The following is a 15,388-nucleotide window of genomic DNA, read 5'->3' as shown; positions in this document are numbered from 1 at the left end:
GAGTTCAGAGCTCCGGTCAAGGCCTTTCCCCTCCTTTGGGTCCTCCCACCATGTTCCTTGGAGCCAGGGGGGGGGCCTGCCGGGAGCAGGCCAAGAAGGCAGAGGCCTGCCGGGGCTTGGCAGGGCCTGTCCGGAGTAGCTTCAGGGGCCGCAAGGAGCCGCTGGAGTGCCAAGACATGGTGGTCCAGAATGCCCTGTACACGGGGGACCTGGAACAGGTGCAGCGGCACTTCTCGGAGCGGGCTGAAGTCAACCTCACCATTCTGGCCAAGAGCCATGATGACCTGCGCTGGACCAGCCACAAATGGGGTAAGGGCCGGGGTGGTGCTTGGCAGCGAAGCAAGAGGGGGGGAGGTGATCTGTGACCCCCAGGCCAGCGTGCTGGTGGGGTGGGGGTGGGGGGGCGGGGAACAGAGGGGGAAAGCCCTGCTTTTCCAGCCTGCAGGAACCTTGGCTCGGGAGCAGGAAGGGCTCACACCTGTGAGGCACTTCTGAAGGAGGACTTGAGAAGAGCCCTGTGGGATCGCCCAGTTGCCTCAGAGGGACTCCGCATCAGCCCAGCAGGCCTCCCCTGGACGTGGCCCCCTGACACCGAGTTCCAGGGGATGCTGCCCTCTGTGTGTGTGGGGGGGGGGCATCTTGCTCACCATGACTAGCAGCCGTTGATGAAAAGGTCCTCCCTGAACCCCCCTGGCGCCCACTTTTAAAGTCATCAGTGAGTGTGGCCATCCCTGTATCCCAACGCACTGAATTCCATGATCATGTGATGCTTGTGGAGTCCAGAAGGGCTTTCCTTTTCCCTCTCTTGAATCGCGAGGGGGTGGGGGTGGGGGTGGGGTGGGGGTTCCAGCATTATGGAGAAGAAAACAAAACAAAACAGAAACACCCTCTCCTGTCCACTTTCTCTGCTGCAGACATAATCTTGGGGGTGGGCGTCAGGTTCCCTCTGACTCACCTTCTTTCCTGAACAGAAAGCCCAGCCCCGGCATCCCCCACGCTCCTGCCTGCCTGCCTGCCTGCCTGCCTGCCTGCCTGCCTGCCTGCCTGCCTGCCTGCCTTCCTTCCCAGCAGACGGGGGGGGGGGCCCTCCAGCTCCTGGGGGGGGGATTCTGCTGAGTCAGGGCTGTGAGGGCTTCTCTTGTCCAGCATCCCAACCTCTGGGGGGCCAAGCAGAGGCCAAGGCCTGCCCCTGACGACGACGCCTCCAAGCACTGGTGTCCAAAGGTTGACAGCCTCTGCACATGGAGGCTCCCTTCAGCAACCCAGCTGGCAGCCACCAACGGACCCATCTTGTGTGAATGTATGTCACCCCCTGAGAAAGGCATTTGTGCCTGGGACCCCAACCCTATTTCCTCGGGGGGGGAGGGGGTTGAGCAAAGAAGCACTTTCTCCTGCTCTTGAGTTCTAGTATTTAGGGAGGTGGAGGAAAGCTTCTGCTGGCAACATCTGGCACCTTTCTGGGCTGTCTCACCTGCTTCTGCTGTCTGATGTTGGCTGCTGGGAGGGAGGATGAAAGCCAGTCAGAATGGGGCCGGAGTCTCCTTGAGGGAGAATCAAAGTCTCTCTCTCAGGGTTGCTTCCCCAACTCTTTTGGAAGAAACCTTCTCTAGATAAAGATGCCGCCCCAATGACCACCCGGTGTCCAATCTTCACTTCCTGGGGGAGGTACTTGAGAGAGCCGTCAGTCGCTGATCAGCTCCAGGCCTTTGTGGGTGAAACATCAGCACTCAGTCCATTCAGGGCGGACTTAGGGACCAAGATGGTCCTTGTGGACCCCCTCTGGACCCCTCTTGATCAGAGCAGGATCTGCCATCAGTGTTGGATACTGCCGAGCATTCGATTTGGGTGAGCTCCCTGGCCTCCCTGGCATTTGTGGTGCCGTCTTTGCCTGGTTTGCTTTCTTCCTCCAGGGACATTCAGACGGCAACCATTAGGGATGGGTGTTCAAGCAGGCAACACCTGGTTTGTGGGGTTCCTCAGGGTTGGTTCTATCCCAGATGTTGTTTAAGATCTGGATGCACCCCCTGGCACAGCTTGGCAGGAGGTTTGGAGTTGGGTGCTGCCAATATGCTGACAACACCCAGCGAGCTTTTCCTCCTGCTGGATAAATGGCCTGAGGGGGACCTGTCGGCCCGATCCCAGGTAGGCGCTATGACTGGACAGGCCCGGAGGGATCTCTCTGGAGGGCTTGTTCTCTCAGAGGCCGGTTTTCTGCCACCTATTAGCAGCAGCACCAGTTTTGACAGCAGCAGTCTGAGATGCCAAATGATTGTTCTTAAAACTATGGCTTATCTCTTCTAATACCGGTAGATTGTTTATGGAAAGTAGTGAGCCACCCAGAACCCAGCGACCCGAGAGAGGAGCGGGTTTTAAGTCAATAAACAGGCACAGAGACGTGGTGTTTCCCCTCACTAGTTTATTTCTGAACAGCCCCTGTCTCTTTTGCCTGTCCTCGCGGCAAAAGGGTTTGAAACCCTTCATGTTCTTGGCTGGTTTTTCCAGCTCTGCAGTGTCCTTGTTGAGACGGAGCAACTGGAAGTGCGCAGAGGAAGTGCGAGTCGGGCCACACAGTGGAGCTCTACGGGGACGTTGCAATGCTGGCTGGTCCGTGCTTTCCTAACAATCCCCAGCACGGCTGCTGCCACACATGAAGTCGATCTTTTCACTGAGCTGTCCCCTGCAAGCAACCCCAAGATCTCTTTCAGTCGGGGCTTCAGCCACATGTTCGGTCTCAGAACCTCAAGTCAATAAATGGACTCTGAGGTATTGATCAGTAGCATTTATTGATGAGGTATCGCAGCCCCATGCTTGGCAAAGCCAGTTCTGATGAAGCTGGCATTCATAGTCCCCTTCATTCGCCGCTGGAAGCCCCCCTCCCGGTTTCCCAAGAGTTTGTGGAAAACAGTCTTTGGAGCTGAGGCGCCCCAAGGTCAGTGGCAGACAGTGTTCAGACTCAAGCAGACTTCCTGCCCCATGAGTTAATGGGTGTAATTCTTTTCTCATGGGACAGAGGAGCCAGGGGGAGCCATGTTTCCTACAATGCATATGAAGCCATAAAGTAGAGATCAAGGGAAGAATGCACAGATGGCAGTGGTTACATAGAGCAGGCTGGTTACATATATCTTTTGAGCAGCATTGATGTGTTATTTCAAGCAGTTACACAGAATTGGGAACATATCTGTCACACAGACACAATCCCCCTGATACCAGGTTGACCACATTAGCATGCATTTGAAATCAGGGGTTTTGTTCCAGAGTCCACCCCCTGGCCCTGGCTGGCACGGAACTTCCTCTGCCTCTTGGGTGTTCCCCAATTTACAAAACATGTCTTGGAGCTCTTCACAGTCAGCCTCAGCTTCCACCGCCCTGAACAATCTGGTATCCTTGGCAAACTTGGCCACAATGCTGCCCACCCACCCACCCCTTCCACGTACCAGGCCACCTACGACAGGTGAACTAGCCAAGGGCCCACCTCAGTTTTTGGGTGGCTCCACTGTGCGATTCCCTTCCTCAAACACTTTGCTTTTAAAGGCCTGCTGTTCAGACTCCTTGGGTGGGATTTGGGGTGCTCAAGAGACCCATCTTGTTGCACTGGAAACCAGTCCTTTGCTCTTTTCCACAAAGACAGGTTGCCTGTCAGTACAGCCACGGACATAACTCTGGGGCCACGGATAACTGATTTTTAAAAATGGTTACTGTCTACTGCTTCAAGGGTGGTTGCAATTTTCAAGGCTCTTATCTGTGCTTGATTGTATTCCCTCTGCAAAGGCACGTTACCACTGACCAATGGGGACTTGCCAGGGCAGAACAGGTAGGCCTGAAAGAACGTGACCTCCACTGCGCAGGTGGTCAACATCTGGACTTACAGGCTCTCCGGACTCTTTGGGCAGTGGTCTGGTGAAAGTGGGGGGGCTGATTTGCTGCCTGTTTTGCTATCTCTTCTTCGAATGCCTTCGTCAATGCTGTCCTCCTGGCCTTCCTTGAGAGGGCTTTCTGTTTGCTATCAGGTTTGTTTTGCAGTCATCTGGGAGGAGGGCAAGCCGAGGGCAACATCAACACACACGCCCCCCCCCCCTTCCACTTCGCTGCGGTGCCTCCCTGCTGCTGCTTCCCCTTGACACAGGCCCCTCTGGTTTGTCACAAGACAGGCGCTCAAGAATAGCATCAGCTGCAACCTGACTCCTGGGCAGCAGCAACAGCGGCGGTGGCAGCGCAGTAGTCGCAGTGGGCTTTCTCTCCCTCCCTGTGCTTGCAGGGCTCTGGCTCCCAGCGATTCCCGCTTGCCGCCCCCCAGCCAGGCCAGCCCCCTCCATGGAGCCCATTGTGACTGCCAAGGCAGAAGGCCCCGCTCAGGCGTTCTGGCAAGCCCTCCTGGCCGGAGACGGGTGCGCCATCCTCTGCCTCCTCAGAGACCCCGAGAGTGGGGTGGGCCCCAACGCCATCTTTGACACCAGCAACCTGGATGAGTGGAAGGACTACCGCTTCAATTTCCGTTGGCTGAGTGGGTTGGGGGCGGAGGAGGGGGCCGCCGGCTGCCCAGCAATGGGGGAGCTTCAGGCACTGCGGGGTGGGGGGGGAGCTCCCTGGACAGTCAGGGAAGGAAAGTTTGAGGGCGCAGGAGCCTCCTGAAAGGAGGGAGGGGCTGACCTGGGGAAGGGGCTGCTGCTGCTGCTGCTTTGGTGGTGACCCCAACATCCCTCGCCATGTCGTCTTTAGGCCTGGAGAGGCTTGGCATGCTGGGAACGGGCAGCATCTCCACTCCAATGGGCTAGGCAGTAGGTGGCATGAAAGACCCCGGCCCAGGGGGGAGGGGGGCTGCCACCACCAGGCTGTGCAGCCAATGCTGACTTTGACTGCCCCGTGGTCTGGTTCAGTGGAGGGCAGCTTCAGGGGTTCATGTGCCTCAGCACGTGCCACGTGCCACTGCATCAGCCCCCACCCCCACCCCCCACCCACCAGCTCTCTGCTTGACTGAAGGGGGCCACGCTGCCCCGACTCTGTGCCCCGGTCTGACGTGCCGGCCATCTCTCTTGCAGGGCTGTGGTCACTGACCTACAAAGAAGAGCTCACCACCCCACTCCACATCACAGCCAGCCGTGGCTTCGTGGACTGCTTGCGCCACCTGCTGCTGCGGGGAGCAGATGTGGACCTGGCCCCCGGCGGCCAGACGGCGCTGCATGTGGCCTGCACAGCTGCCCAGGCCGACTGCGCCAGACTCCTCCTCTCCTTTGGTGCTGACCCCGAGGCGGTCTCTGAGGACGGGTGGAAGCCCCTGCACCTCTGCCAGAGCCCCGAGTCCCTCCAGTGAGTCCTCCCCCATGGCCAGGCCTCCACCCTGCTTCAAAACCAGCCGTGCCCCCAGGCCAGGGGCCGGGAGGAGGGCTGTTGCAGGGGGGCGGGCCCTGGCCGTGGCCCGGCAGCCCCTGAAGACTGTTTTGCCCTCCTTGCAGGTGTGCTCGGCTCCTGCTGTGCCACGGGGCCACTGTGAACAGCCCCACGGAGGAGGAGGAGGACACCCCCCTGCACAGGGCGGCTCGGCTGGGCCTGGTGGAACATGTCCGGCTCCTCCTGAGCTACGGGGCCAGCCTGGAGGCCAGGAACGGGGAGGGGCAGTCCCCCCTGAATGCCGCCTGTGCCCAGTCCCACCCGGCCCAGGCCATGGAGGACTACTTCAAAGTGTGCCAGCAGCTGGTGGCCGCCGGTGCCCAGGTGAACTCCACTGACCACGACCGCCAGCGCCCGCTCCACCAGGCCTGCAAGAATGCCAACCCCCGTGTGGTGGAGCTGCTCCTGGCCCACGGCGCCAACGTCAACATCATGAGTTACAGCGGCAACATGGCCATGCACAACATCCTGCAAGCGGCCGCCTACAAGACGGACCACCAGCCGGAGCAGGCGGTGCGCGACCTGCTCAACCACGGGGCCGTGCGGATCTGGCCAGGAGCCCTTCTCAAGGTGTGTCTGACGGAAGGGGGGCTTTTGGAGGCGCATCGGGGGGGGGGTATGGCTAGTGCATAGCAGAGTGCGAGAGAGCAGGAAGGCCCTCTGTGGTGTCCCCCCCCCACTCCAACAGGACCCTTCCCCCAGCCCCAGGAGCCTTTTCTTGGAAGCAGCCAGGCTTTCTCGGCTAGGACAGCCCCCCCCCCCCCCCCGGCTTCATTGGGATCAGTTCCCCGGGGGGCGGGGGGGGCAGGCGTTCCTGGGCTCCCTGAGTGGGAGGAGCAGCAGTGGGGGTCCCTGACCTCTGCCGAGGACGTCTTGTCCGCTGGAAAACTGGGAGTCCTGCTTGTGTGGCTGTCCTCCAGGTGGAGAAGTGCTGTTCTGCAGACTGCAGAGGTTAGCTGCCCTGCAGCAAGTGGGAACTCTGAGCATCTCAGAGCCGTTGAGCCCTTGCCCTTCCCCAGCCCCTCCTGCTCTGTGCAGGTTCTGCCCACAACCCCCCGGGACTTTTCAGAGGTGCAGCCGGCAGCCCTGCCAGCGTGTGTGTGGAGAACCACCCCAGGCCTCCAAGGGCAGCCCCGCTCAGGTGCTCCGGTGGTTTGGGACAGAGGATCTGATTGTAGAACTGGACCGCAGGACCTTCGGCCTTCTCACGAGGCAGTCAAGGCAATACATCTCAGCCCAGCCTCTCTAGCTTTGAGGCCTCCTCTGCACCTCCTTGGGAGGGGGGGTGACCATTTGCCACAGCCCGCCCTCCCCCCACAGGTCTCTAGGGCTCCACGACCCACAGCCCAGCAGACATTCAGTCTCCTCTCCATGGCTAAGTGCCAGTTCTGCTGGTGCTGAAGTATTGCTAAGGGAAGCCCTGAAGCCAGGAGTGGCCACCCCTCAGCACCGCCTCTTCTTGAGACAGCCATGTTTCCTGAGAAGCTCCACCTGCGCAGTGTGACAGCGGGCCTTCCAGGACCCCCCCCCCCTTCTCAGGCAGAGTGCTGCGGCCACACTCGCACGGGCAAGGTGAGCTGCTGGTTTTAATTCCTAGACTGGTCTGACTGCTCTTCCTGTGGGAGAAACGCAGGGAAGCCATCAAGGAGGTCTCCAAATAATGTCCCATCAGTGCGGAGGGGCCCTGGCTCATTGCAAGAACCTCCGCGTGGCTTGTGGAAGGTCCCACAGTGGAACACCCCCGCCCTCCCCCTGCAAAACAAAGAATCTTGGGCACATTTCTTGGGGTTCCTGTCAGGGGTGTATTTTTAAAGATAGTAACACCAAAATTTCAGGGTATCATCTGGTAACTATTCTTATGATGCCACCCAAGTTTGGTGAAGTTAGGTTCAGAAGGACCAAAGTTATGGTCCCTCAAATTGGTAGCCCCCATCTCCTGTTAGCTCCCATTGAAAACAATGGGGGATGGGGGCACCCTCTTGGGGGTCCATAACTTTGCTTACCCTGAACCAAACATCACCGAACTTGGGTGGTATCACTAGAGCAGTCTCTGGATGATACCCTGAAATCTTGGTGCCGCTAGCTTTAAAAATGCACTCCCTGCAGGCCGAAAAACAGTACAAAAATTCGCACCGAATATCATTCTTTGTGAACACTCAGATTTGTTCATATTGGGCAGGACATGTACATTGGACAATTTCTTAATATCCAAATGTGCCCAAATTTGCCCAATTTCTGGCTGAATCTGGTATTTGTTTCATCTGAATCTCCAACCCTCAAAAGTGATGCTGTTTCCCTCAGGGATGGGGGAGAATCCACCCCCATTAAACAGCATCACTTTTCAATTTTAGCTTTAAACAGGGGACCCCAGATTCTCCCTTTACAGGTGGATGGATTTAAAAGAAAGAATCCTGAGCTCACTAGTTTAAGAACCATTGAAAGTGATGGTGTTTGGGGGGTGCTGGATTCCCACCCTGGAGGTAAGTTTTGTGAGAGGATGATGCGTGACATTTGTTTGAAGTACCAATGTTTTTTTGCTTGGGGGTGATTTGTGAGAGATTTACATGCTTAATACCCACTTGCACTGGCTTGGAGCTGTTTCTCAGGCTAACAACCTACCTCATAGGGTTGTTGTGATTAGGAAATTAGGAAAAGAGTTGGTGGGGAGAGAGCTATGTATGTTTTGCTGGGAGTGGGAGGTGTTTTGTGAGCTGGTGCAAAAAATCATTGTTTGGTCATGGTCGGGGAGGGTGGCCGCCCATACCCAGGGGGAGAGGCGCCTAACTCAGGTTTTGTCCCAGGGCTCCAGTTTGCCTTGGTACGCCTCTGCGTGCGCACACCCCTTGAGGGGAGAGGTGCTGCAGCTGTCAATGCAACCAGGGGCCGTGGGAGCCGCCTCTGTTGCTAAAAGGACCAGGCAGGAGGTGAGTGGGAAGGCCTCAGCCTGAGACGCTGGGAAACGGCTGCCGGCCTGAGTAGAGGATTCTGGGCTTGAGGCCCTGATTCAGTTGAAGGCTGCATTACCTTCTTCATGGACAGGGAACGGCTTGCTCACTTGGAAGTGTTTTCCATCTGTAACCTCAGGTAGGCTGCCACACCTCCATCAGTGTGGGCAGGTGGGCGGGCGGGCGGGCAGTGGTGCTAAGAGCTAGTAAGCCTTAGGGCAGAGGTCCAAAAGCCTGGAAATCCTGAAGCCGCCCTCTTGCTTCCACGACCGCTCTGTAGCAGCTGGCAGATTCTACTTCTGGGTGTGCCACAGAGAATGGAGCCACAGCTTCACCAGGCCGGATGCAGGAGAGACAGGAGGATAAGTGGCTCTCCCCTTCCGGGGCCACGCAGCCTGCCCACGCACCAGTGTTCAGATTCCGAGGAGCAGCTGGAGAAAGGCAGGCCAGCCCACGCAGCTGGATCCTGCCAAGATGCTCTGGGCACACTGGTACTGCTCATCTGACCCTGTGCTGAGTTCTGCGTCACCTCTCTGTGTGTGCTTCCCTCCTGCACAGGTGCTTCGCCATTGCTGTGCTTCCCCGCGGACCATCGAGGCCCTGCTCAACAGTTACGAGCACGTCCGAGTCACAGAAGAGTGGGCAGACGCTGTCCCTGCTGAACTTGTGCAGGTGATTCTTGGGGTCTGGTCCTACTTGAGAGGAGTCCACCCCACGCGGGCCTTATTTCCCACTCCATCTCAAGATCTGCCTCCTGACTTCGATCTGTGGGGTGATGGTACACCCCCATTTCTAAGGAACCCTTCATTCTGTGGAGGTGTTTCATTCCCGGTTGTTTTCTGGGGTTTTTTTTTGGCTTTGTGCTTTCTTTGATATATAGACCACCACTTAACACCCTTCCTGTCCGGTCTAGAGAGTCTCTGAAGGCCAAGCCTTATGAGCAAAGGCTGAGGGACGTGGCAAAAGTTGAGTCTGGAGAAGAGGAGGCTGAGGGGACATGATGGCTTTCTTGAAATATTGAAAGGGTTAGAGGAGGGGCGGGAGCTGTTTCTGTTGGCAGAACAGGATAGGACTAGCAATTATGGGCTTAAATTACAGGCAGAAAGTTTCCAACTGGATATTAGGAAGAAGATGTTTGCAGTGAGAGTTGTTGAACAGAGGGATCGTCTGCCCAGGGCAGGGGTGAGTTCTCCCTCACAGACAGTCTTCAAGCAGTGGCAGGATAATCCCTTGTCATCTGGGATGCAGTCTAGGCTGATCCCACATTGAGCAGGAGGTGGGGCCAGATGGCCCGGGTGGCCCCTCCTCCCAGCACCATGATTCTCAGGTGATTTACAACTCTTAACTCTTGATAATGCAAAAGAGTCAGGGAGTAGAGTTCAATTCTCTGACAGAAAACTTGTACAAATGTTTAGCTTTTAATGAGAAAAGAAAATATTTTTATTGAGCAAGACAGAAAAAAATACAGGCTTGAAAAAATTAACCTTACAGTTACTGGGAAGAGAAATAGTGAAGCTACCGAAGTTCCTGGCGTTGCCTCATTACATTATAGCCTGTCTTAGTTTTAACAGCAAATCAGGCTGGAGCTTTTGTCTCCCTGCTGTGTCACCTGACCTTCTTCTAAGATGTCCACCCAGAGAAATCTGATTTGCTTGTCACAGAAGTGCATGTTTATAGGGGGGGTGGGGGGGGGAAGCTGCTCAATTGCAATCATATGGTCATATCTAGATATCTGATTGATTCATAAATAAATATGAGGTCGTATGTTTATGTGTAAATAAGCCAATCAGCACGCACACATGAGTTACCTCTAGTATAAGAAGGCCAGTCCCAACTCTTAACCTCTATTAAAAAGCAATTAATCAAATTTTTCTGTGACTGTTTTGACTAACTGTCCCAGATGGAAGTAGCTTCAGCAGCAACATTCACTGATAGTTGAAAAGTGTCTGAACTTTTTGTCAATTGTCAAACCATCAAGAAAAGGGCAGTGAGGACCGTGCGACTGCTCCCCCAGTCCCTTGGAGATGAGTCATGGCGCACCAGAGGCCCGATGGCTCTTGCTGGCTTTCCCTTGGAAGTTTGCTCTACCAACTTTTTGATGTTAATTTTTATATGAATGGCCTACAGTTTGGTTCCCATTCAGTCGAAGTGAAGTCTGTCTCTTTTATAAAGGTTTGACTTGTCCCAGAAAGCTTCTTAGTACCGCAGTGTGGATAAGACCAGCCCAGGAGACACCATCTACTTGGGACTTTCAAAAGGCTTTTAATAATGTCCCTCCCCAAAGCCTCCCGAGTAAATCTAAAGGCCACGGGATCAGAAGAGGAGTGTTCTTACGCATTGCGGACTAATGAAAAACGGGAAGCAGAAACCCAAAATAAGTGGACACTTCTTGCAGTGGAGGGAAGTGAGAAGGGGGGTCTCAGGGGCGTTGGGATGGGGGCCAGGGCTCTCCTGTCCCCCGCTGTCTGCCAGTGAGCCAGTGGCCCTTCATGAACTGGGGGTGGGGGTGTCAGGGGTTGTGTGTCAGTGGCCCCGGAGAGCTTTTTGCCTTTCTCAAACTCTCCATCCACAAGAGTATTGCTGGCATCGCTTGTGCCATGCAGTAGGGATAGATCGGGCGACCTCTTCCTGTAAGATTCCAAGAAGCGCCCCCCCTCGGGCGGGGCACTGGGGAGCCCAATCCATGATTCTGTGGAAGCTTTGTGGGAGTGGAAGTGCCCCAAAGGGGGGGGGGGTGCTGCTCCCCAACCAAGGAGATATATTGGGGGTTGCAATGGAAGGCTGATTAACAATGCTGTCGAGCAGGGGGACACCCAAACGTGCACTACAGCATTTTTAGGGAAAGGTCAGCATTTTTAGAAACAGTTTTAGATGGCTCTACGCAACCCATTTCAAAAATGATCTTGCCCAGATGGGAAGGGCATGAAAAGGGGCTGGAACACTCTCCTACGTAGAAGGGCAAGAGAATCTTGGACTTTTGAGTGTATGGAAAAGATTACATGAAAAAGGTTTACTCAAGATTAGGGGGTTTTCCCTTGTCGTGGCCTCTGAGTCCTGGCACTTGGGGGCTTCTGGGCAGGTGGATTCAGGAGGAACCAGGAGGCCCCAAAGACGGAGAGCATGGCTCCTGACTCACAAAAGCCTTTGGGGTGACTGGGGTTCTTCACTCAGGGAGTAAAGAGCTTGTGGAACACACACTGCCTTCATGATACTACGACTGGGCATGAATTCAACTGGATGGAGAACTCCACCGGCTCTTGCCCACAGCCCACCATGACTGGATGGGCCCCTTCTGCGCAGCCACCCCGGGGAGGTTTTCACCTGAGTGCCATCTTTGTGGGTGTTGCCACTTTGGCCCCCCCAGGCAACAGACCAATGTGATACTGGCAGGACCGTTGGTTCGACCCTCCCCGGAGGCTGTGGTGTCCTTGTGTTCTCAGGAGAGCTCACGATGCCCTCTCTTCTCTTGCAGATGCACCCCCGGTTTTTCCAGTCACTCTTCGCCCTGGGCCAGAGGCCCCGATCCCTGAAGCACCTGGCTCGGTGTGCCCTGCGGAGCTGCCTCGAAGGGAACATCCTCCGGGCTCTGCCGGAGCTGGGCCTGCCGCCCCCCCTCCAACAGTTCCTGCTACTCCGCTTTGAGGACGTTCTGTACTGAGTCCAACCTCCCACCCTGGGGTCAGGAGGGCGCTGGCTGAAGGGGGCCCCTCGCCCCGGCTGACTCCCTCGAGGGCTGCTGGGCAAGCGAGGCACAGAGAACAGCAGCTGCGACAGGTACACCGCCTCACCTGTCTGCCCCGTTTTGACAATTGCAGTGTGATTCTGGGGCTCTTGGCTGGCGGATCTGCCCTCTGCCCCACATCAGACTTGACCGTGGCAACCTCCTGTCCTGGAGCTATGGCCAGTGGCCGGGGGCATGAGTGGTCCTGTTCCCAGCCGCCCTGGTAGCTTTTATAGTGATTTCAGAGTGATTTCAGCTTTGGCGGCAATGAGTGGATGCAGAGGCCGGCTGCCTTCAGAGCAGAGGTTCTTTATTGGGATTTCAAGTTCTTTCCAGGCCAGACCGCCCTCTACAGAGCGAAACGCAGCCCTTTTTATACAGTTTTTCACCCAATCAGAGGGGGAAGGGGGCAGTCCCCATCGTAATACAGAAACAATCTAAAACAAAGGGGAGGAAGCCGGTCTTTTGCTTTTGCTGATGGGATTAAGTCCCAAAAGAAAAGGCTGCACCTTCTTGCCTGAGGCTAGCTCCTTGGGATTCTGTCAAAGGAAAATTCACATTGTCCAATGGGTCTTCAGATCTTGCCAGTGGAAAGTTCAAATAGTCCAATGGGAAGTAGGGTGACTCTTCCAAACGGCCAAGGCACATCCCATCACTTGTAAGTCCAAAAAGTCTTTTGTTTATGTTGATGGGTTTACCTGCCAGGCAGGTAACAGGAGAGTGACTGACTTCTGAAACTCTGTCTCAAGCAAGGTAATATTACAAGCAAAGCAATATCAACGTATTGTCGAAGGCTTTCACGTCCGGAATCACTTGTAAAGGTGGTAAAGGTTTAGTTCTAGCAGCCTTACGATTTCTCCTATCTGAAGCTGAGGTATGCTAGGATTCGGATGTTGGGAAAGCAAGTGGAGTATATATATCTGTTGGAGTGTCCAGGGTGATATATATACTCCACTTGCTTTCCCAACATCAGATCCTCTGAAGATGCCAGCCACAGATGCAGGCGAAACGTCAGGAGAGAATGCTGCTAGAACACGGCCATACTTGGCCCGGAAACCACACAGCACCCAAAATATCAATGTAATACCAAGGAATCTACAACATATCTAAAGGTATACATATATCAAAAATAAAGACAAGAAAAGAGTTGGGTAATATCCTTATTTCTATGCCTACTTCTTTAAAAGTCTAAACAATTGCATTCTTCCAGGCAGATGCTTGGATTGGCTTCATGGGGGGGAAACTTAAAGGCCTAAACAAATCCTTATTAATACTCTCTCTCACACACACACACACACACACACACACAGGGTCAGGGTTCAACAGGATATATTTCTAATAACTTCTGGGGGTTCACTGGTCATGCTCGCAGTGGCGGCGGTGGCGGCAGGCACTGCCACAAGGAGGCTTTGCTGCTTACTGGGCAAGAAGGAAGCGGCATCCCAAGCAGGCCGTGCGCAAAAGCCACAGACCCCCTTGGAGGCCAGCGATTGGTCAGAAAGAAAGAATGGCCAACAACGCTGGCAGAGGCGGCAGCAGCAGCAACCTGGCAGGCGGCACCTCGGCTTGCGTGGTGCACGCTGGAACGTGGGGATGCCAGGCAAGTGGCCCAGAGCTGGAGGGGAAAGGAAGAGGTGTGTCTCTGTGGCACCTGGCCAGGCAGTAATCGAGCAAAGAGCAAGGCCTCAAGGACTCTGAGTCGGGTGCTGTTCGGATTACTGGACATTGCATTGAGTTGTACTGCTGGAATACGTGTAGCTTTTGGAGTTTGTTGCTGTTTTTATGGCCAGTGGTTGAAATAATAACATTCTGATTAGCACATGACCCAGTGGACGTGACTGGGGAGGGGCAGAGCCCCCACGACCACTCACTCGACAGCAGAGCCAAATGCCAGGAGAAGGGAGGCTGGGAAAGGCCTGCCTCTGCCTGACCAACTCTTGGGCTGTTGGGCCAGAAGGCCAGTCCAGGATGAAGAGGCCCTCAGACCTTGGGGCTCCTGCCTCCACCCTCTGAGGTTTCCACCCAACGCCACTGCTGCCACCGCTGCCGCTGCCTTTATGTCCCCGCTGGGAATTCTCCACTCCTTCTCCACAAAGCCACCCCCCCCCTCAAGGCCAAGACCTTGAAGGCCAGCTGGGAGTTTCCCAGGGGAGCAAACAGTTCTGCCCAGTTCCCACAAAGAAAGGGGCATGGGGAGGGTACAGGGATCCCCTTCCCTTGTCCCATGGACAGACCGCTGCTTGCCCGTTTAAGCCAACCAATCAGGTGCCCCTTCCCCTGGAATCCTTCCTTGGGTGTTGTGGAGTTAAGCTTTGCGGAAGATCTTGCAGCGGCCCAAGAGGGGACAGGTCATCGTGCCAGCTGCTCATCCCTGACTGACCAGCCAACAGATGTGATGGGTAAATGGCCCATCATCCAAACCCGCCCCCGCATTTTACTGAGTGGCAAGATGACCAGGCACGGTCAGTGATGGTCAACTAGTCTTACCTCTTGCTCAATGTAGGGAATTCCCGGCAGGTGGCTGCCCAGCCTCCAGAGAGAGTGAGAGCCCGCCCCCTCAGCAAGGTCTTCAACCCAAACCTGACACCCTGTCAGTCATGCTCACTAGCAGTGGCGACCAAGTCCCAGCCATGCAACAGCCCTGCAGTGTCTGGCCATGGCTCCCTCTTGGGCTTCTAAGCGCTCCCACTCCCTGCAACCTTTCCTTGAAGGGCGAGTGGATCAGAAGCCCCACTGCCTTCGCCGTTCTCCAAAAACCCTCTCCCAATTTGTCAGCACCTTCCTCAAACCGTGGGGGTTCTGATGTCTCATGGCCTGCTGGCTCCCCTCGTATTAAGGCAGCCCCCAAGAGGGTCTGCATTTTTGTAGCAGTCAGCCACTCACCCCAGCTCAGCTGATCCACCCACTGCCCTTCTGAGACCCTTTTCACACACACCACCTCCAAATCACGGACCTGAGCTCTGTGCCTGTTAGTCTTCTTACATTTAAGTGCAGAATTCTTTATATGGTGGCTGCTTTTCATGTTGTTAGTTTCAGTCCTTCAAAGTCATTTGGAATTCTCCCCCCCCCCCCCCCTGGTGTCAGCAACTCCCTCCCTGTTTTCTGTCACTTGTAAATATGACCGGTTTCCGGGTTTCCTCTGCCCCTTCACCCGCCAGCGGCTGCGAATCCAGCCTCCCTCCCGTCCAGCTCACATTCTGCTGCTGCTTCCCCAACAAAACTGTCCTGGGGAGCCAAGCGCTTTCCTGAAACTGTGACAGGTTCTACTCACAGCTTTCCCACGGCTGACTAAACTAGTCACCTACATTGAATCCAGTAGGATTTGTTGTTCTGACTC

General features: G+C 55.4%; 1 protein-coding gene across 2 annotated transcripts; it reads left to right on the top strand.

The window, feature by feature from the left end:
- The first annotated feature begins 33 nt into the window (after window positions 1-33).
- ASB10 (ankyrin repeat and SOCS box containing 10) lies at window positions 34-12,853 on the top strand. 2 transcript variants are annotated; one of them, XM_048511245.1, is made up of 5 exons: window positions 34-309; window positions 5,037-5,304; window positions 5,451-5,955; window positions 8,889-9,002; window positions 11,803-12,853. In XM_048511245.1, the coding sequence occupies exons 1-5, from the start codon at window positions 51-53 to the stop codon at window positions 11,986-11,988; spliced, it is 1,332 nt and encodes a 443-aa protein (XP_048367202.1). In that variant the 5' UTR covers window positions 34-50; the 3' UTR covers window positions 11,989-12,853. The 2 variants fall into 2 exon arrangements, with proteins under 2 accessions (XP_048367202.1, XP_048367203.1); XM_048511246.1 differs by lacking the exon at window positions 34-309 and adding an exon at window positions 4,300-4,501.
- The last annotated feature ends 2,535 nt before the right edge of the window (window positions 12,854-15,388 follow it).

Source organism: Sphaerodactylus townsendi, linkage group LG11, assembly GCF_021028975.2.
Source record: "Sphaerodactylus townsendi isolate TG3544 linkage group LG11, MPM_Stown_v2.3, whole genome shotgun sequence".
NCBI lineage: Eukaryota > Metazoa > Chordata > Lepidosauria > Squamata > Sphaerodactylidae > Sphaerodactylus > Sphaerodactylus townsendi.
Note: the sequence above shows the minus strand (reverse complement) of the source record. Positions and strands in the feature narration are given on the sequence as shown.